We start from the raw sequence: 22582 nt of genomic DNA, 5'->3' as shown, positions 1-22582 counted from the left end.
TGCCTTTAAAAATGTATATCTGAAATCTATTTCACGGTTTAGATTTCTCAACAGTCTTATTATTTCTGTCAATTTCCTGACATATTTTTTTTGTTTTTTACTTTTGCATGATTGGGCCTAGGCCGTCCTTCTTCTTATAGCCACTTCATTGACTGAATAATGTGCCTGCTGTTGGGTTATTCCAGCCACTGGTGGGCACACCATTTGCTTTTGCTGTTTAGGAAGCTATTTTGGTATCACAGCATCTGTCTGCCAGACAGACAGAGGAATAATCCAGTCAGCTTTTACACCAAGTGTCTTCTATTTATACCAAAAAATCTGGTAAGCCTTGCAGTTATAAAAAATATAGTTTAATAAAACTTATTTTATCAAGCAGCAGAACCTTATTTAGGTGATGCCTCTATTTTGTGTGGTTGAGTCATCTCACTTTACTAACTCTTCTTTGGATCAAAGAAGGAAGGAAGGCCAACTTGCCCTAAGTTACTCATAAAAGAAAATGGTCAGACTTTGAGGTCTACTATAAAAATCTCTTCTATTCTTTTAATGTAGTCTACTTCTGCTTCTGTTGTTCACTCCTCTAATGTTTCTTTGAGGCCTGAAACACTGAGGTAAGTCACAGTTATGTATTTTCTTTTTGTCACAGATTATTGCAAATTAGTGGATAATATTTACTGGTAAGTGGCTAAAATACAGAAACCAACCCCTGCCCTCTCTGAATTGAGGCACCAGGGTGCACATTATAGTTTTTCTCCAGGAGCTACTTTTTCCCCAGCAGTGGATGTTTTGCTATTGACAGTAGCTCCATTGCTTGCTCCAGTATCTGTCCTACCTGTTGCAGCATGTTCTCTACTCACATAATCCCCTCAGATACTCCTTATCCAGTGTTGCTGCATTTGATGCTGTTTTTCCCACCGCCTGCTCTGACCTACATTATGCCATTGCTGGTCTTTTTGACACCAGAGTTTCTGACATTGGTAGCCTTTGTATCAGACCTGCAAGATCCACTGCTTAGGATCCATCAGAGCTTGTTTTCAGCAGTCCACTTGTAATTGGCAGGCTTTGCAGCCAAGTCTCCTGTTTGAAACAAGGGCCACTCATGTATTCACCATCTTCCAACCCCTTAAAAGGACCTTAAAGTCTTCAGCAGCACTTCTGGCTGTGATCATGACAGTTTACTGGGGACACCAAGTCTTTCTACAATACCCCATTCAAAGAACCACTTATGATTGGACCTGAAGACTTTGAACACCTTGAAAATACCTCTCAACTGTTCAAACTTTTGCAGAATGTCTAGCTTTTTGCCATATATTTTTGGTCTGTTCCTCATAAATTTTTGGGTTTTCTGGCAAATCACTGACAAATCATTGAGGATTAAAGACAGAAAATAATGACAGACGTGTCAAAGTAAAACCTGTTATTCTATCAACTTTCTAAGTTTGTAAGAGCAGTATTTAAAAATTGCCCCTATTTTTGTGCCTCTGTACCTCCTTTATTTATGGCTTTGTCCAGATTTCTTGCTCTAAGAAGTTGAGAGGTATGCTGACAGGAGGACAGCCAGATCCTGACTGTTGGGGATATGTTATTTCACCTTCTATAATATACCTATGCTAGTGATATGAAACCCTGGAAAAAGACTTTATTAGTTGCTGTTGCACACTAATCCCCTGTACCTCCTCACTGTCTCTCCCACTATTCCTGACCCCATACCTTTCAGACAGATTACTTTCTCCTCATGCTTTCAACACGGCCTAACTGACCATGACTCTACTGTAATAAGTTAGGAGAAATTGACTGAATCAAGCTGGGGACCAGGGTTCTGCTTGGCCTCCAGAAGTCATAAGGTTCGTCATGCTCTGAAATGCATCTTATAGCTTTTTTTTACAACATTTTGTACAAACGATGTGCTGAAGCAAAAATCATGAGTAAGTAAAGGAATTTAGTCTAATTTTTTTTTTCTTTCAATGAAAAATAGGTTACGTCTAAAGCTTAATGTTCAAAGCAACGGAACAGTAGTTCCTCAATAAACTGCAAAAACAAATTCCTGCAAGGCTATATAAATCTTGTCTGAGGCAAGTGCCTGCTTTTTTATCCCTCTAAAAAAGATAGTTACCATCTGTGTACCCTCTGATGTTAGACTGCATGGAAGTAAAAACACAAATAACAAAGACACATATGACTAAGGGTCTGGGAGATGAAACCAAAGCACATGTCAAAATATAGTGTGTGACCAGCTGCAACCAAATACCTCTTAACCCCATAGCTCAAGAATCAAGCATGAAGCTAAGAACCAATGGGGTGCAAAAAAAAATGAAACATGGGGCAGATATTGCCTCTATATACTTAAAAACATTGCTTGAATAACAGGCGTTGCAGTAGTATGTTTTTTCTGAATGCTAAGTCTGAAACTCAAATGTCTCATTATTTAGTGACTGCATTCCTCACTGATTTACTGTAGAAAACATAAGCCATGCTAGAAACACATCAAAACAGTATGGGGATTGTTTGTGATGAAAATGACTACATATTTATGATGAAGGAGTTGCGGTGTATCTAAAAGTAACACATTTGGCCATATTTATGTTCACTTTCCATCTCTGTCTGATATCAGCACTGTACTGAATAAGTGGAGAAATTCTGCAAACATCAGGGATAGTTCAGAGGATCTATGCCCCCCCCACATGTATATGGACACACACACACACACACACACACACACACACACACACACACACACACACACACACACACACACACAAACAACAGTTGAAATTCTTACCGTCCTCCATACTAGATAACTTGCACATGGAGAGCTAGAAGAAAATAAAAATTAAAAAAGTGCTCCTGTGCTTTTACTCCAATATCACTCCAATAATTCTTTCACTTTTAATCTCATATTGCCTCAGTCTGAGCCAGTCACCTGAGCCAATAGAAATGGCTCCTTGCTGCTTCATACTGCAGCTCAATTAGATGCTTTCTTGTAATGCTTCTGCCTTCTGCAAAATGCAAGAATATTTAAGTCACAATAACCTTTTTCCCAGACTGGAGTAAATGTAGTACTGGGCTGTTTTGTAAACAGTCTGGAAAACAAAGTAAGTAAAATTCTTTTTTTTTCTCCTTAAAGGGACTTCAGAAGGTCTTCAAGCTCTGTGTTTGTGCAGTGTTTTAATACTGGTAGCAGCAACAGTAAAGTTTAATTTTGTTGAAAGGAGCCAGAAAAAAAAATTGTTTCTTTTATTTATTTATTTATTTTTTTATTGGAAGGTGAGGGGCTGCAGCCCAATAGCCAGCACCACAAGCCACCACAGGGGAGAGTACTGATTAAGGAGGACTGCTGATTGGGGGCATTTCATACTGATCAAGAAACAGTTTGTTCTCTGGACCCATAGAGCTGATATGTTTGGTCTCAGAGAGTGCTTCTTATATCTTGTCAGAGCTATTTATCATGAAGGTTATGAAAGGGAAACTTGGAGGTGCCAAGGTGAGAAGTTGAAATTTTTGTAAAAGTGAGCCCACACATGAGTATAATAGAGGTTGCACATATGTGTAGTGTTTAATAATAAACAGGCTTTGAACTGTATGTTTCGACTCTATACCAGCACCATCATATACAGGGATAGAGCTCTGACTGTGACATAGACATCCCCGATTTTATAAGCAGCCTGGGTTTTGTAGGCAATTGTGAGGACAAGGACAAAAGTGACAAAGCAATGCCTGCTTGAATTCTTTAGGGAGTTAGTTGCACACACCCTGGATTTACACTCCATACTACAATCCATGATAACAATTGGAGATCACACAGAGGTGCTTGTTTGAAAAGGTTAAGGCCTTCTGTGGAGCTGCTTTACTTGCAGAAGGGATTGATGGAATAGATGAGGAAAATGCTAAAAAGAAAAGGCAATGAGCTTTAGGAGGTATAGTTCCGGAAAACAGCATCGGGGATATGATCGATAATGAACTACCTGGTCAAAGTTCACTATGAAAAAAGTAATAATCATTGGTGATTCTAAGCTGAGGGGTAAAAGAAATATGATACCTAGTTTGATTAGAATTTGGGTTACATTTATAAGTCTTAATGGAAGTAAGATGTGGGATACACTGATAGCACTGTAAAAAATATTTTCAGCAAAGCAAGAAAGAATGGTAAGGTTATGATTGTTTCAGGCATTAATGATGTTGGCAGCTGTAATGTACCTTTATTTATCCATATGATTAAAGGAATTATAGCACTACATTAGAGTGACCAATCTGAATTAGTATTTGTTGATGTTATTTCTGCACAAAGATTCAGATTAAGGTTGTAAAAAGTAGCTAGAACACTCACATATTCTTTGAGGAAGACCTGTCTAGAGACAGACATTGAGGTAATTATGTTATGGGAAGATTTTGAATATAGGAATGATTATTTTTGGAAAGATACATTACATTTAGATTTTAATGGTAATGGGTTTCTTAGGGAAAAACTATGGGGGCATTCGAATTCTTTTTATTGAGAACAGAGAAAGTAAAGAAAACTTCAGAGATGGAATTAATAACAGCTTACATTTTTATATGTGTAATGTTAGCAGTTTAAAAAATGAATTGATAGAGTTAGAAGCTAGAGCTGTAACATATGAAACTGATGTGTTCTTAATTACTGAAACTTAGTTTTCAGAAAGAACTCCTTCATTGAATTTACTGGGATATTGGACTCATCATTATGTTATAGTTGATAAAAAGGGTGGTAATTTATCTATTTATGTGAACATGAAACTTGTCTCTAATCTGACAAGTAAGTCTGTAGATTTTGAGATTGTGTATGTTAGTATATTAATTAATAATAGGACTGCTAATGCATGCTTTTTTACAGACCCCCGATGTTTAAGTCATCAGGAAAATTGTGATTTTAGTAAAAATATTATTACTAAGTTTGAAGATAATTATTTAATAGTTAACGATGTTAGTGCACCATATATTAATTGAAAATGTACCTGTAATGATGTAGGTATGTTAGATGTGGTGGTTACATTAGGTATGGAACATAGTTATGAACAACTAGTTGAAGACTTCACTAAGGGGGAAATATACTGGATGTTGTATGGGTAAGGAAAATTATTAATGAAATAAAATGTAGTGTTGTTGCTGGGGTCAGACCACTATGGTGTAAAATGGAATTTAAGGCTAAGTAGGACTTATTTAAATATAAAAAGGAACCAGTAAGACATTTATTTTATAGAACTGATTTTTCAAGTGTGTTCATAGGTCCATAGGTTCATAGGCTGGTACTATATACAAGCCTAGCCATAACAATTCCCTGGATATTTCTTCCCATGTTTATTGATTGATATGGCCTGGTAACAATTTATTTGCTTTTATTCGCCAGTTTATAATGAAACACCTTCCAACTGCTTTGGATATAGTTTTCAAACATCCTGGTGGAATTATGAAAGTGATCGATTTAATAAAAGAAGAATGTTTCTATAGAAAATATAGACTATTTCCAAATGAAAGTAAGAAGGTCAGGTAGAAGGATAATAGAACCATATTTAGTATACTTTTCAGGAAGGCCAGAAGAAATTATGAGATGAAATTGCTAAAATTTATTCTTCATAATAAGAAGGCTTTTTACAAACATCTTAATTTAGAGAAAGGAAGACTGATTATAATATTGTGTATAATAATGAAATAATTATAGCTGTAGTATATTTGGCTTATTTATTTTGGATATAGTAGTTGTCTCTAAGAAAGTAATTGCATAAAGGATGAGTTTTTGTTTAATTTGGATGGAGATTCTCCTAATTTATTTGGAAATATTAATACTAAAGATGTGGGAAAAATTAATTCTTCTTCTGCAATGAGTCCTGATGGGATCGATGGGTATTTTCTTAAGTCTTAGAAATTCTTATGCTTTGTCTAAATGTATTTTTTAAAGAACTTTCGAAACATATTATGAGCCCAGACAATAGAAAGAGTCATTAGTTGTTGTAATACCTAAAGGAGGTGAAATGACATCTGTTGAGAATTATAGACACATTAGTCTGACAAGTATACTGGGAAAATGTTTTGAGCAGATCATTAGTGAATATATATTAAATACATTAGGTTCATGTATAGACATAACACAACATGGATTTACCCAGGGAAGATCCTGTAGGACAGATTTATTATCATTCTACCAACCACTATGGGAAGCATTGAACAATGGGTTATCTGTGAATGTTATCTATTTGGAAATGGCTAAAGAATCTGACACTATCCCTCATGGCAAAGTAATATTTCAAATGTTGCAACTCAATCTGAATCACTGTGTGATAAGTTGGGTTAAGAGCTGGTTATGTTTTCAAACTAGTAAAGTTCACTTAGGGAATACTTTTATCCAAGTCTAAACATTTTTTTTTCTGGAGTACCTCTTGGCTCTGTTTTAGAGCCAGTTGTATTTGGACTTTTTATGATATTGTGTCCTATGCCACAAGGGATTTGGATTAATAAGTTGCTGATGACTCTAAGATAGGGTCTGTCCTTACTATAGTTGAGGATCACAGTAAGGTCCAGTGTTGCTTGGAAGAATTGTACACATGGTCATCTGTCAATAATATGGAAATTAATATAAAAAAAAATGTTCTTTATTTTGGTAGAAATAAGTTCCATCCTTATGCATTGAATAACATCACTTTGGACATAGTGAGTAATTTTAAGGATTTAGGATTAAAATTTGATTATGACTTTAATTTTAATTTACATCTTATGAATAGTGTTAGAATAAGCTATCTAGAGATTAAGAATATTTTGAAAACGTTTGTATGTAAGGATAGGGAAATTTTAGTCTGACTATTTAAAACCATAGTTCAAGGCCATGGAGATCACTATGGCGATACCTGGCTATAATGCCTTCCACATATTCAAATCACAAAATGAACACGTGAAAACTAATGGAGGAGGAGTATCAATATTCATCAATGGTAAATACACCTCCAGGTTGGTTAAATAGAATGATTTTCTAGAGCTAGTCCATGTGCAAATAGCTGTAGGAAAGACCCTTCTATAAGTTATTGTGAGCTATAGATTCCCCCCTCCATAACCATGATATCCACACTGCCTACTTGGATTTACTTCAGACACTCAAAATACAACCAAACACCCTGGTTATGGATGACTTTAACTACCCATCCATAGATTGGGTAAATTATACATGTACAAACACACTTGCCCAAAGGTTCTTGGACTTTGTTAACTAAAATGCCTTAGAGCAGATAGTTGGCATCCCCACAAGGAGCCAGATCATTCTAGACTTGGTACTCACCAACATGGTAGAACAGTGCATCACCACAAGTGTGCAGCCCTCCCTGGTGAACTCTGATCATAAATCACTCTATTTTGATGTAACAATAGCATCAGCCCCCCCCCCAGAAGAAATTAGGCTAAAAAACTTATCCAAAGCCAACTACAGGTTCCTATGAGAAGGCCTTAATAGCTTCAAAGCTCCTGTCCCTACTGACAGGACACCTATACTGGGATATATATCAATGCATTGTATACACATCTATACAATTGCATTGACTCAGCCGTTCCTGATAGGACCAAAGCAAGATCCTCAAGAAATAAACAAGTATGCCTGGCAGACATCCACCATAAACAGATTATATAATAAGGGAAAGAAATTGCTGTCTAAGAGCAACAAGGTTTGATCTCAGAATTGGAAGCACACCCTTCTCAGCTTGAACAAGCAAATAAAACATCTTGTAAAGTCCTCTAAAGCTAACTATAACTAGATTGGCATCCCTAGCTAAAGATAACCATAAGGCATTCTTTAGCTACATCTGAAACCTTAAAGGAAAAGCCCACATTTAGGCTGAACTGGTAGTGGAGGGTTTATATTGTAACATCGAAGTCTCACAACTTCGAATGCTACAATATCGAAAATCACTACATCGAAAGCAGAAAATAGCAAAGTCGTTCAACATCAAAACCTTGCCTAGGGCAAGAATTCGGTGGGCTGTTCCATGGCTTTGCTATTTCCTCCACTGTGGTGTGATAGTTACGGACCTTAGGGTTAGGGAACGGGTTAAGGTAAGTGGATAGGTAGCACTGTATGTATGGTGTAGTGTAGGGTTACAGGTAGGATTTTGTAAAGTGTATGTATGTGTATTATTTAGTTTGTTTAGGTATAGCTCCTTAGGGAAAGTGTGCGATAGTTACGGACCTTAGGGTTAGGGAGTGGGTTAAGGTAAGTGTATGGTTTAGTGTAGGGTTAGAAGTAGGGTTTTGTAAAGTGTATGTGTGTGGATTATTTAAGTTTTGGTGTGCTTGTGTTATGTGTGTGTTTCTCGGAACAGCGAATTGTTTTCCCTGGGAAAAAATTTGCTGTTCTGAGCGTTCGATGTTATCACATTTTGAACTTCCAAGTTCGAGCTTATGGTGCTCGATATTTTGGAAGTTCGATTATGTGTGATATAAAGCCGGTAGTGGATGGTACCACATATACTGAACCAGTGGAAATAGCCAACCTGCTAGTGGACAGGTTCAGTGAAAACATCACCCCCCCCTTCCCTGTCACATATACCCCAAAACATTCCTATCACCTATTCGCCACCTAGTTTCTCTAAGGAGCAGTTCTTAACTGCTATCTCCAAGGACACAAACACAGCCTCTATAGGCCCTGATAACATCCCAGGTTGCATCCTCAATGGTTTAAAATAGGAGTTAGCAACACCATTGGGTACTATTTTCAACTACAGCCTAAGGACTGGTTTTGTCCCTGCTGAATGGAAAACAGCTACTGTCATCCCCTTGCACAATGGGGGTACATTCACCTACCTGGAGAACTATGGACCTATTAGCATAACCAGCCTTATCTGCAAGGCCATGGAGAGAATCATCATGGACCTTATCAACAAGGATATAGGAGATCTTCAAACACTTGACCTGGCCTAGTTTGGTTTTGTTCAAGGGAGATCCTGCCTATTGAATCTGGTGGACTTATTTGAGATGGTCACCAAAGCCCTGGACGAAGGCAAATCAGTACATATAACCTACCTAGACTTGGCAAGTGCCTTAGACACAATCCTCCACTCAGATATCATTGAAAAACTCACCCAGCTGGGGGTCAACCGATATACTGTCAGGTGGTTTGCAAACTAGCTCACCAAAAGAACACATACAGTCAAAACAGGGAACTCGACCTCCACCAGCAGACTCAATACCAATGGTGTTCCACAGGGATTGGTGCTGGGTCCCCTATTATTTAGAATATACTTCTCATAAGTACAGGCAAAAACAAAAGGTCTGTGGCTGACAAAGTTTGCTGATAATTGCAAACTGGGAGCAGTCACTGAGTCTCCAAATTATATCAACATTCTACAAGAAGGACTTATGCAAGCCAATGATTGGTACCAAAGTCATGGTCTTACACTCAATGCAAAAAAATGGAAAAGGCGATATCCCTGGAGATTAGCATATTAATAACAACACACTAAGGCCTAAATCAGTGGTGACAGACCATATTAATAACAACACACTAGGCCTAAATCAGTGGTGACTGACCATATTAATAACAACACACTAAGGCCTAAATCAGTGGTGACAGACCATATTAATAACAACACACTAAGGCCTAAATCAGTGGTGACAGACCATATTAATAACAACACACTAATGCTTAAATCAGTGGTGACAGACCATATTAATAACAACACACTAAGGCCTAAATCAGTGGTGACAGACCATATTAATAACAACACACTAAGGCCTAAATCAGTGGTGACAGACCATATTAATAACAACACACTAAGGCCTAAATCAGGGGTGAAAGATTTGGGCAGACAGGTTGACACCAATCTTATTTCTGATCACCATAACTCCGTGGGTGGTAAAGAAGGCCTTCTACGTTGCTCACCTCATAAGCAAGGGTAAAGCTTCCAAAACAAAAGAAGTTATACCTCCCCCTGTACTCTTCCCTCATCAGGCAAATAATAGAGTACAATGCTGCCTTTGGTATGTACCTAAACAGACACCTGCAGCAAATGGAGAGACCTCAAAGGTTCCTCGAAAGATGATTCAGGGTCTTCGGCATGTGTCTTACGTGGACAGACTGAAATCACTGTCACTGTACTATATATCATATAGACTACTCAGAGGCGACCTGTGCCTTGCATACAGAGTAACCTTGGATCTTGCCTTAATGGAAATGCTGCACACATTCATAAGTCAAATAGTACACAATTCACTTGCTCTGGGGACCTTAAGCTAGCAAGAGGCATTAACAGGGCTTGCTGGAGACCCAGATATGTCTCCCAGAGGTTGATTCTCCACTGGAATAAACTTCCAATGCAGGTTAAACAGGGCCCCTCGTTAACCCTTTTTAAGCGCAACTTGGATAATTTGATGGGAAAACACAAACTCACCCCAAGGGTGTCCAGATGTTTAGCAGGCATGAAGGAAGAAAAAACATTTGCTTCATCTCCATGAGTGTTTTGCACATTTAAACTATAGTGCACAAAAATGAAAAAAAAAGTGCTGCTAAAATTTTCAGTTTTATGAAAGTAAACAAAGTATTAAAGAATAATTTCAATGAGAAAAAAATAATTTAAACTAAGCATGGAGTCATGATATGCATATATAGAAAGAAGTGAACTTTTTGTGGCTAACTGCATTCCTTTCGATAAACATGGTGACAGTAGTCAGTGCTATGGTTATATCCACATTTAAATTCGAAATTCTATCTACTGGAGAAACCTACAGAATAAATCTATAAAAAAATAATGGAAATGTTAACTCAACATTGTGCGTCAAAACTACTAATAATTGCTAAAGATGTCATTTTAATCACTACAGTCAGAAAGACAGTGAGAGAGTAACACTTTATTTTGATGAACTCAAACAGTGCACTGTAAACTATTAATCTCATGTGAGTTTGGATGAAACTCAGAGACAGATTTATAGTGCATTCACAATAAAGCAAACAAGAAAAAATGTTTTTCTTAGTTGAATTTAATGTTCCTAGGTCATAGTTGAAGATGGTCTAACGATCAGTCCATTTACCCAGTTGTCAAACTGATTTAAGTAAATAAATATTTGAGATTACATTACGTGCAGTGATGACTGATACAGACATGCAATAAATGAGGAAGATTATGGTACATTTTGGTGCAGTACATTATTATTAAGGTCAGATGCAATCTCACCCCTTGATAGAAAGAAAGTGTGGATAATGAGTTGAAAAGACTTAAAAGAGAATGTATTCTCAGTCCAGTAAAGCATAGTGAATGGACAGTCACAGCTGCTCCAGTTATAAAAATGGAATAATGACATGCATTTCTGTAGTTGTTATAAACAGATTGTGAATCAAGATGTAAACGGTGGGATTTATTCTTGGTCTGGAATGAAAGAGCCGATGGCCATGCTGCATTGTAGAACTGTGCTCTGTAACACAGACTTAGCACTTCCTTATTGAAAGTATGACTTGATGATTATTCCAAAAAAAAAAAAACTGTGATGATTAATGCACATGGAGGTGTATGTTTGTATAGCAGGCAGCCATTCAAAGTTACAGGACATCTAATTATGATCCATATAACATCACATAACCCAGGTAACAACTGATCACGCTCATACTGAATTCCTCATGATTGTATCACAACTAATTTACTCCACACTGTAAAGCTACCACTGATTGAATGACAGCATATAGCTCCTGATACAATGCAAAAACAAATGCACCTAAATAAATATTTATGCAGAGGGCAATCCCCCCACCTTCATTTGGGGCCCATACCCCTTGTGACATATATATGCTAACTCTGAGAACACCAAACACATAGAAAGGGACACAGTTAGTACTATGTAATACCAGCTACTTATCTTTCTCAGTGCTGGCATGATCTCTTAGTTGGCAAATTTACAATGAAATAGTTGTGCTTAATGTTTAGGTTTATCACCAGCAGCATAGCTCAAGTGCAGCATTCGTTGAATGGGACTGGTTCAGTAAGAATCCAGTTAGTTTTCCATTAAGGTACCCTTTTCGCACAATTCATGAGTTTTGCACCATATAGTTTTTAAAGAATAACTGAAGACTTATTCAGGGAGTCAAACGTAGTTGTATATTTTGATTATTTGCTAATTATTATTTGCTAATTACTAGAAACCCTGAAAGTGAGCTTCTCACTTCAGTTATGCCCAGGAGTTACATCTGACTCCTGCAGAGACCCTGTGAACAGCTGCTACCATCTATGCAGTTTGATTGGCATCTAAGGAACAGATGTAAATTGCCAGGCCTTTTTTTTTTTCATGCCACTCACACACCACTTTCACACTTAGCAGAATTTAGCATCACCAATCAGACGGCTACCTGCTTTTGGGAGGTAGGAGGAAAATAGAGTACCCAGAGAAAATGCACGAGAACACATGGAGGACATGTGTCTCCAAACAGCAGATACTCCAGACAAGAATTAAAACAGACAACCTCTTGCTGTGAGGCAACAGAGCTACTCGTTTTGCCACTGTACCACCTCAGCATCTCATTCATAAAATGCTGCATTCGTTGCATAACTGTGGGATGAGAGTTAAACAAAATGTGAACTTAGCAAGATACAGACTAAGGATGTGGGAGACACTTGCTGCAGGAAAAAGATATGATCTTCTGCAGGGACCTGAAAGCCATTTATGAGCAGCCCCCCTACATGTGTGAAAAAGTATCAAGTATGTCTTATAAACCAAGGACTGCAGGTATTTATTGGTTTATAACTATTATGGAACATTTATACATAACCATGTGTGATTTTAATGCTTCAAAATAGATAGCAGAAAGAAGATGTGCTTTGGCAAACTGCTTTTGGAAAAGATAAAGCCATATTAGCTCTTACGACAAACACTGAATGCATTATGATAAATAGCTACTATTGTTCCATGTGATGACTCTGGCTATGGCATAAGTGCACTGCTCCAGCATGTCATGCCTTCAAAAGGCCAAAATAAAAATCTCACTTTGATTTTTGTAAGGAAATTCCATCAGTACTTTAGTGGCAGAAGTTTCAAGTTGGTTATCACCACAAACCATTATTAACACTTTGCAGCATGAATCAAGAATTAAATTACACTATTACCAGCCTATAAGAGCCAATCAGTAGATGGAGTCTCTAAAATTCTAATAGCCAAAACTTCAATTAGAGCTCCAGGGGGAATTATACAGGGAATATTTTGACAGAGCAGCATTTCCATGGCATTTCCATTAAAGCTGAAATACTAGCACATGTAACTAGACCTGATGAGGAATAGTCTAAGTTTTGTGATGGAAGGATAGCTTCCAAAAGGAGATGAGAGGTTGAAAGGTTGCCATAGAAAGAGATTTGAACATTGAGTGAAAAAGGTTGTTTCCTGTGGGGTACTTGTGTAATTATTCATTGGAATCTAAAAAGAGCTATAATAAAATTACTCCATCCAGATCAGTATAGCACTGTAACAATGACAACACTAGCTACAAAGTTCTAGTGGTATCTAAAACTAGGAGAAGAAACTGAAGACAGATGTAAGGAACATGTGTAATGTCTGAAGGCAAAAAGATACCAAGGAAAGCACCATTGCCCTCATGAAAGTTTCCCAGTGGATGTTGGAAAATAATGCATCCAGATTTTTAGGACTTTTATGAACAATGTATTCATGACTGTGGTCGATGTACACTCAGAATGGTTAGAAATATTTAATGTGTTGTTATGAGAGAAACCACATCACAAAATTGTACTATCGATCACTTTACTGCTAATGTGTGTGTATATATTATATATATATATATATATATATATATATATATATATATATATATAGTTCCCCTTCACAAAATCGAATGGATGGAAGTTCGAAATTCATAATCTCGAGACCAGAATCTCAAATTTCCATTCACTCGAAATTGTGAATGGGAGCCTTAGGTTTAAAAAAATAAAAAGTTAACTTACCTTATTGCAGGGAGCTAGGTCCCCTGTACCCTAGCAGTTTAAATGTGAATATTCCGTTACTGCACTATAGTGGAGGAATGGTAAAACTTCCATTTTGCGCTTAGGCATATAGTGCGGAATGGGAGATTTCCCTTTCATTCCCTATAGTGTGATCTCGGAGTAGGTATATTTAAGAAGGGGGGTGGGGGGCACAGCAAGGTGTTAATTTTTTTTGTCCCTTTCATATGTTTGAATTTCTCTAAATTCGAGATTCTGGTTTCGAGCTTATGACTTTCGAGTTTAGAGAAATTCAATCATACGAAGGGGAACCATATATATATATATATATATATATATATATATATATATATATATATATATATAGATATAGATATATAATAGTATATATATGTATATATATATATATATATATATATATATATCTACATATATAAAATAGATAGATAAGATATTTCATGAATGGCCACTTTATTAAAGGACAAAACATCAAGGCGAGGTTGCAGAAAAGTTAATTTTACAATCACCTAGATCAGCATAGTTTAACACTGGGAAACTAACCAGTTGGCCAACAATGCTTAAAAATGAAACCAAAGCAAATCTAACCCACCCAAGTGGGGGCTTCAACCCCCTCACCCCCCTAATTGAATATACCAACTCCAAGATCACACTATATTGGAGAAAAGGGCAAAGTTCACCATGGTGGCCAAATGGTTAGTTTCCCGGTGTTAAATTACGGTGAGCCAGGTGTTCATAAAAATGAACTTTTCTGGAACTTTGTCTCAATGTTATGTTGTTTGATGAAGTGGCCATTTGGGAAATAGAAGTAGATCCTTATAGACATAGACACACACACACACACACACACACACACACACACACACACACACACACACACACACACACACACACACACACACACACACACACACACATATAGACACACTCACATCTATCTATCTATCTATCTATCTATCTATCTATCTATCTATACATACACATAGTTTAAAATAATAAACTAATAAAATAATGTATAATAATGAAATATTATATATTTTCTGCTGCCTGTGAAACTTGATATATTGCTTGCTTTTTTGCATGTTGAAAAAGTTTAACAAATATTTTCAAAACAGTGTAGCCAATTATAGTGTTGTTCTATGTTTTTGTCCCCCTCTGCTTCATTCTTTCTGGTTACTCCAGTGCCCCAGGTCTACCAGCCTCTTCTACTGTCCTTTAACTATTCCCATTATAAGGTGGGGACTGGCCAGGAATCTAAGGGCATCCTGGAGGGGAGTCATGCCATTGACTGCTAATACCAGAGAATTTATTTAATTTATGACCCACCCTTGGTATCCCTACTCCCCCGCATTTGCTTGTCAGATCATCTGCAGACCAGCCTTCCTGTAAGGTGTGCCTAGATAAATGCCCTCCCCACTTGAATGGCCACACTTATTGCATCCCTGTCAGTGTCTCGGATGGCTCAGTTACTAACTGAACCTGGATTGTCTGACAACACTGGCCCTGTAGTGCTGTTCCTGAACAGGCATGGTAGCACTAGGTTTCAATTAATGACACCAGGTTTGAGTAAGATTGTTTGAAAGAAACAGTACTTGCAAAATGTTCTAGCATAATAAGCCTGGAAAAGGCATGATGATTGCTCTTATTCACTGACATTATGTGGCTCATGCCAATGCATTTTCTCAGATTACTTTGCTTTGTGCTTAGGGTTGTATAGATGTGGGGTGCCAGGCTCAAATGACACCCAACTGATCAACACCTTGATATACAACTATTAATGTGCATTTTCAGGACATTTTTTGCTGTCAAAGTTTGAGACTGTGATGCCTTGGTGGCTTTTGTTTTCCCTAATAATTAGAGATCCTGGATTTAATGCATGTAAGTAGTAGGGAAGTGGACTGTAGGAAGTCATTCCCCCTGCAAAAACACCTTTTAATAAAGATTATGGACTTCAGAAGTTCTTCCCATTAAACGAATGTGCTGTTTTATAATTGTTGTTATAAGTGCCAATCACGAAAGAATCAAGAGTTTGGTCATGGAGTTATTGATGTACATTTTTCAAGATTATATTGTGCTAGTGTGACTAGGGCGGCCACGGTGGTGCAGTGGTTAGCATTGCTGCCTCACAGTAAGAGGTTCTCTGGTTCGATCCTCGGCTGGGGTGCCTTCTGTGCGGAGTCTGCATGTCCTCCCTGTGGTCGCGTGGGTTTCCTCCGGGTGCTCCGGTTTCCTCCCACATCCCAAAGACATGCTGCAGGTGGATTGGACACTCTAAATTGGCCCTAGGTGTGCGTGTGAGTGTGCCTTCTGTGGAAGGTTGGGCACCGGGCTGGCAACTCGACACCGTAAAACTCCACTGCCATTCAATGTGCGAACAAGGTGATCCGCTGTGGCGACCCCTAACTGGGAAAAGCCGAAAGAAGAAGAAGATTGTGCTAGTGTGACTCTTACCTTTATTGCCTATGCCTGAACAAAATGCTTTATTTTCTATTGTTTATGAGTCATTTTGGTAGTAAATGCTTTTCTCTGTCAGAGTATTCTATGTTTAATATAGCATTGTACTGTTGCCAGAATCTTCTATTTCAAAAATAGGAGTGGTGATACTTGTGTTTTTATGTATAGAACCTTTATAGATCTGGATCAAATTTCACAGAAATCATAGTATGTGAAACTGTGTTCTGGCCATCTGAAAATAATCATGCAGCAGCACCACTGTTTTGCCTGTCAGAATCTTTTTTTCCGCTGAGATGACTTCAGGGAGGCTGTGGTGGTGCAGCAGTTAGTGTTGTCACCTCACAGCAAGAGGTTCTCTGGCTCGATTCTCGGATGGGGATGTCTTCTGTGTAGAGTCTGCATGTCCTCCCTGCAGTTGCGTGGGTTTCCGCTGGGTGCTCTGATTTCCTCCCACACTCCAAAGACATGTAGCAGGTAGATTGGACACTATAAATTGGCCCTAGGAGCAAGTGTGTTTGTGAGTGAGTGGTACAGATGAACTACAGTTGCAGGGCTAGCCACCTGGCAGTATAATCCGTGGCTCGAGATGATTGTCACTGTTGAATTGACACCCTGATCCCATGTGCAAAAATGGGAAAAGGGGTTGATGATGGATGACAGCATTGCTTGGAGGCCTATAAATGTCTATATCTTTCCAAAGACTCATATTTGTATATTTGTATAAAGAAGGCAGTTATCTTCCAGGGCTGTGATACTGCGCTGGTTTCTTCAGGGTGACTGCATACATTTTCAAGTAGTTTAGTAAGCACCAGTGCCAACTCTGTAACTGCAGGTGAGACAGATTTTCTAGAGTTTGTACTGCATGTCTGTGAAGATTATGAGATCCATTTTGTCTCTGGAGAATCTTATATTTGTACCTATTTTCTGATCTTTTACCTACCATATCCTGCCTTGTTTTAGACCCTTTAAATGTGTGTTACACTAAAAAGAGGTCCCATCTGCCTAAGACAGTGATACGTTAGGTGGATATAAAAGATTCATTGACACATATCAGAAAGAAGATCATGGGTATTTTCCCATTATCTTCAACAAATTTCCATAAATCTGTATAACTACCTCCTCAGGTCTTCCTTGAAAAGCAAATATCTGCCTAGTGGGATTAACGTTGCTAACAAGAACTAATTAAATAAAATAAATACATGCCTTGTGAGTATTAAGGAGAAAAAAATTAATTCAGTATCTCTGGCTAAATTATCTAACACTAGTAAACTCTTCCTTCTTGTCTAGTGACCTGACCTGCTGCTGACTCTTCTTATATTCCCTAGTACATCTAAACATCTTAAACTACAATGCAAAACAAACTACTTAAACAAAAATCACAAATGGCTAAAATAAGTTAAACAACCACTACAATTTATTGAAAAAATGACCACCATAATTAATTGAACATAAGTGTTTTTGTCTCCAAATAATAAGAGACTTCATCAGATAAAAAACAAGCAGAAACCTTCTTACTTTTATATCTATATATCTATATTTATATCTATATATCTATATTTATATCTATATATATATATATATCTATATATCTATATCTATATATATCTATATATATAAAATATATATATATATATATATATATATATATATATATATATATATATGAGACTTCATCAGATAAGAAACAAGCAGAAGCCATCTTACTTTTACACACACACACACACACACACACACACACACACACATATATATATATTTTTTTTTTAAAAAGTAAGATGGTTTCTGCTTGTTTTTTATCTGATGAAGTCTCATTATTTGGAGATGAAAGTGCTTATATTTAATTAATTATGGTGGTCATTTTTTCAATAAATTGTGGTGGTCATTTGAGATCTAAACATCTAATAGCCAAAAATGAGACACTTCGAAGGTTCACCAGATGAAATCAACCACTTTATTGATGTGGTTGATCAATAAAGTGGTTGATTTCATCTGGTGAACCGTCCAAGTGTCTCATTTTTGGTTATTAGTACAGTTTTTGGCACTTCTTCCACATTTTTCATTTGCTAGCGATATCTAAACATCTTGTTTTCCCCATCCCAATCACACATATTTCCTTCTGTTGGACTGCCTTTCCCTCTTTAATCACCTTTGCAGCCCTTTTTTCATTTTCACCACCCTCCAGCTTATCCCCTTACAGTATTTCCTTCTATTTATTACCACTTTCCTGTATTTTTAACAAGGCCAGCTCTTTCCTCTTCCCTTTCTTTCTTTCTGCTTCCTTCCTTACCCGATGTACAGCTCCACTCTTTTCCTTATTCATTCTGTGACGCACTCCTCTTCAGCTTTTCCACTGTTATCCTGTTCTATCACACTCTAAATGTTTTCACTGCCATTTAGTTACCTACAGTTTGTCTGTACATTTAATATTCTAGTTTAGTAATCTAGCTAAAGACTACTGTATTCTTACTGGCTTTGCTCTGTTTTTTTTTTTTGGACTGTAACAAAGACATTGGTGTAGAAATGAAGAATTGTAAGCGAAGAAATGTAAAAACTGGGAACATAAAAGACTGCTTTTGTCTATTTAATTTGTCTCACCCATTGCTTAAACAGGCTGTCATTGTATTATAACTTAAATGCAGGCTACTCTTCTTAGAAATATATTTATTCTGCTCACTTGCCACCTTGAATTGTTCCACTGTTGTTGAATCCTTCATTATTCCTGGACTGTTCTACAGATGCTCAGTGATTAGTGAAGACATGCCTCCAACACCCAGCCTGAGTCCCTTACCTTCTGTATTAGAATTAGAGCCATATGTAGTTATGGTTCTCATTCCAGGTCCATCTCAAATATCATACAAAAACATTGGTCAGAACTTAACTCTAATAGCAGTCATAATTAGATATTAACTGAAACTTGTCATTTTGGTTACGGACGAAATAAGGGGAGGGATTTTAGGGACAGAATAGATGTGAGAAGGATTACAGTGCAGTGCCTTATTTAAACATTTTCTTATTTATCATGGGTCTGCGTACATTTCCATAGGTACTGATCAAGTTTTTACTAGCATTCTATGTCCATTGTATACATTAATTCATTATTAAATAAGGAACAGTTTTGGATTATTTCTACTGGAGCTTTATTTTCACCAGAGTTAAATGATGATTTATAATTATGTGTAATGCATTTAGTATGCTTTTCAGTGAAGAGAGATGTATGTCTTATTTTGACATTTTTCTAACTTTTTCTCATTTTATCTATGTGCACATGCTTTTATTATAAAATAATTTGAGATTAAGCTAAGCACTCATGTGATTAATTCATACATATAGCTGTTTTTGAATGGATTTTTATTAGTACTGATAAAGCTGTGGGTAGCGGTGAAACTCCTCTGTTTCTTCACCATCGCCAAACTATGGAACTCACTTCCAAGTTCTATAAGAAACATAGGCAGCATTACCACCTTCAAACAATTACTGAAGAATCATCTCAACTCTTCCTGGCTATGTACCTGCTCTATAACCTAACCTCCTCCTTCTTTTTATATGAGAACTAAACTCCTGTGCTTTATGCTACTGCTGACTGATGATATTTCTTCCATAATTATTATTTTTTATCACTTGCTGACACTGGTACAATAATACTGATTAATATATCTCTATTTATACCTCTCTGATTGAATTCATGTGACAACCAACAAAAATCCTGCTTTTATGTATATATTCTGTATATACGACTGTAATCACTATGTGTAACACTGTATCTACTTTTGTACCAATTAATGCTTAATATTTTCTGTATCTATGTTCTTGTCAGAGCTTTTCTCGCTGGGCCACCACTGAAAATAGATTATTTTAGGTCCAATGGATTTTCCTGGGAAACAACTGCACAAACCTCCTATACTGAGCCAACAGATATTGCCAATATACTGGCAAACAGATTCAGTGCCAACTTTACCCTTCCCCCCAAGGACCAATTACAATACCAGTAGATTGCCAGGCATCCAGTATTACTGCTGCACAGATTAAAACAGCACTGTCCAAGGCAAGAATACAGCTTCTATGCTACCTGACAATATCCCTGGCTGTGTTCTACATGAACTACAGAGTGAACTGGCATCTCACCTGTGTGCCCTGTTCAATCATAGCCTCACCTCAGGTTTTGTCCCTACTGAATGGTGCACTTCTATAGCCATCCCTCTCCACAAAAGAGGAGTGACTACAGACCCTGGGAACTATCGCCCCATTAGCCTGACAAATCTGATATGCAAAGCTATGTAATGCATCATCATGGACCTAATAAACAAGGATATAGGGAATCTCTAAACTCTGGATCCCACACAGTTTGGTTTTGTGAAGGGTAAATCATGCCTGCTCAACTTGGTCAACTTCTTTGAGTCAGTCACCAGAGCTGTGGATGAAAACAAGGTGGTTCATACAGCCTACCTTGATCTGGCCAAGGCCTTTGATACTATTCCCCACTCAGGAATCATAGAAAAACTCACTAAGCTAGGCATCAACCCATATATCACTAGTTGGGTTGCAAACTGGCTCACAGATAGAACCCACAGTGGGAATGTAGCTGACTCCAAGTCAGACTGCCAACCAGTCACGAGTGGAGTCCCACAGGGATCGGTCCTGGGTCCTCTCCTGTTTGGTATCTACTTCTCAGAAGTCCAGTTCAACATGAAGGGACTCTGGCTGATAAAGTTTGCAGATGATTGCAAGTTGGGAGCCGTTATTAACTCCCTAAGTGATGATGACATCCTACAGAAAGGCCTCATGAGACCAACGACTGGTGTCAGAACCACGGCCTTAAGCTCAATGCCAAAAAATGTGTCATCATCCCCTTTTGGAAAAACCCAGTTCCCATGAACTACCACATCGATGGCAGTCCATTGAACACAGAAGGCGTTATAAGAGAGTTGGGAACACAGGTTGACAGCAACCTCTCTTTTGACCACCACACTGCCACTGTGGTTAGAAAGGTCTTCCATGTGGCACATCTCATTACCAAGGGTTTTGCATCCAGAAAGAAAGAGGTCATTGTCTCCCTCTACTTTTCCCTCATTAGGCCAGTCATCGAGTACAATGCCCCATTTGGCATGTACCTCACTAGACACCTGCAACAGCTGGAGAGACCACAAAAGTACCTCACAAAGAGGATCCTAGGCCTTAAACACTTGTCCTATATGGACAGACTCAAAAAACTCTAACTATTCTCTGTCTCATATCGCTTACTTAGAGGCGATCTCTGCTTGACTTGCAAAGCCATGTCTGACCCAGCTCTGTTAGAAATGCTACATCTAAAGAAATCCCAATACCTCCGCACTACACACTACAGAGACCTCAACCTCATTACCACAATCAACAGAACATGCTGGAGGGACAGGTTCATAACCCAGTGACTGCCCATCCTATGGAATACACTTTCCATACATGTCAAACCGAGCACCTCACTGGCCTTCTTCAAGAGAAATCTTGATGAGTGGCTGGGAAATAGAAAATTCACCCTGGGGATCACTCCAGTGGCTCTACTTGGCAGAGGCACTGGAAACTAAGGTCGGGTGGCATGATGCCAGGGTAATCCTATGGGCTAGGCTTGTAAAGGCTCCAGGGCCAATATCCTAGTACACACCTATGAACCTATGAAATAAGGTAAATAAATTAATATTTACTGAAAATAAATGGTTTAATTCTACAGTGTGTTGCTATTCTCTTTGGTGAGGATATTTTTGCATGTGCACCACTTTTTACTTGTACTCTCAGGACTACTGGTGTAAAAAACAGGGACAGTACTGAAATGGGTAGTGCTGTTGCCTCACACCAAGAGGTTGTCTGGTTTAGTTCTTAGCTGGAGTGCCTTCTGTGTGGAGTCTGCATGTCCTACCTGCGTTCCTGTGGGTTATCTCTGGGTTCTCTGTTTTTTCCCCACATTCAAAAGATAAGTGGTAGGTAGACTGGACATTCTAAATCAGTCATAGGTGTGTGTGAGTGTGTGTGTGTGTGTGTGTGTGTGTGTGTGTGTGTGTGTGTGTGTGTGTGTGTGTGTGTGTGTGTGTGTGTCTGTGTGTGTCTGTTTGTGTGTGTGTGTGTGTGTGTGTGTGTGTGTGTGTGTGTGTGTGTGTGTGTGTGTGTGTGTGTGTGCGTGTGTGCGTGTGTGTGTGTGTGTGTGTGTGTGTGTGTGTGTGTGTGTG

At 38.0% G+C, this 22582-nt stretch overlaps 1 protein-coding gene across 1 annotated transcript in view; it reads left to right on the top strand.

Annotated features, from left to right (window-relative positions):
- The window catches only part of SLC5A10 (solute carrier family 5 member 10), a 1811293-nt gene that overhangs the window by 1572858 nt on the left and 215853 nt on the right, over window positions 1–22582 (top strand). Inside the window, exon 18 of the mRNA XM_044089581.1 lies at window positions 19755–19779. Within this exon, the coding sequence (XP_043945516.1) occupies window positions 19755–19779 (25 nt within the window). The remainder of the gene's footprint in view (window positions 1–19754; window positions 19780–22582) is intronic.

The sequence above is a fragment of the Protopterus annectens genome, chromosome 12.part0, assembly GCF_019279795.1.
Source record: "Protopterus annectens isolate FY-2018-M chromosome 12.part0, PAN1.0, whole genome shotgun sequence".
NCBI classification, from domain to species: domain Eukaryota; kingdom Metazoa; phylum Chordata; order Ceratodontiformes; family Protopteridae; genus Protopterus; species Protopterus annectens.
This window is presented reverse-complemented; position numbering and strand designations above follow the sequence as displayed.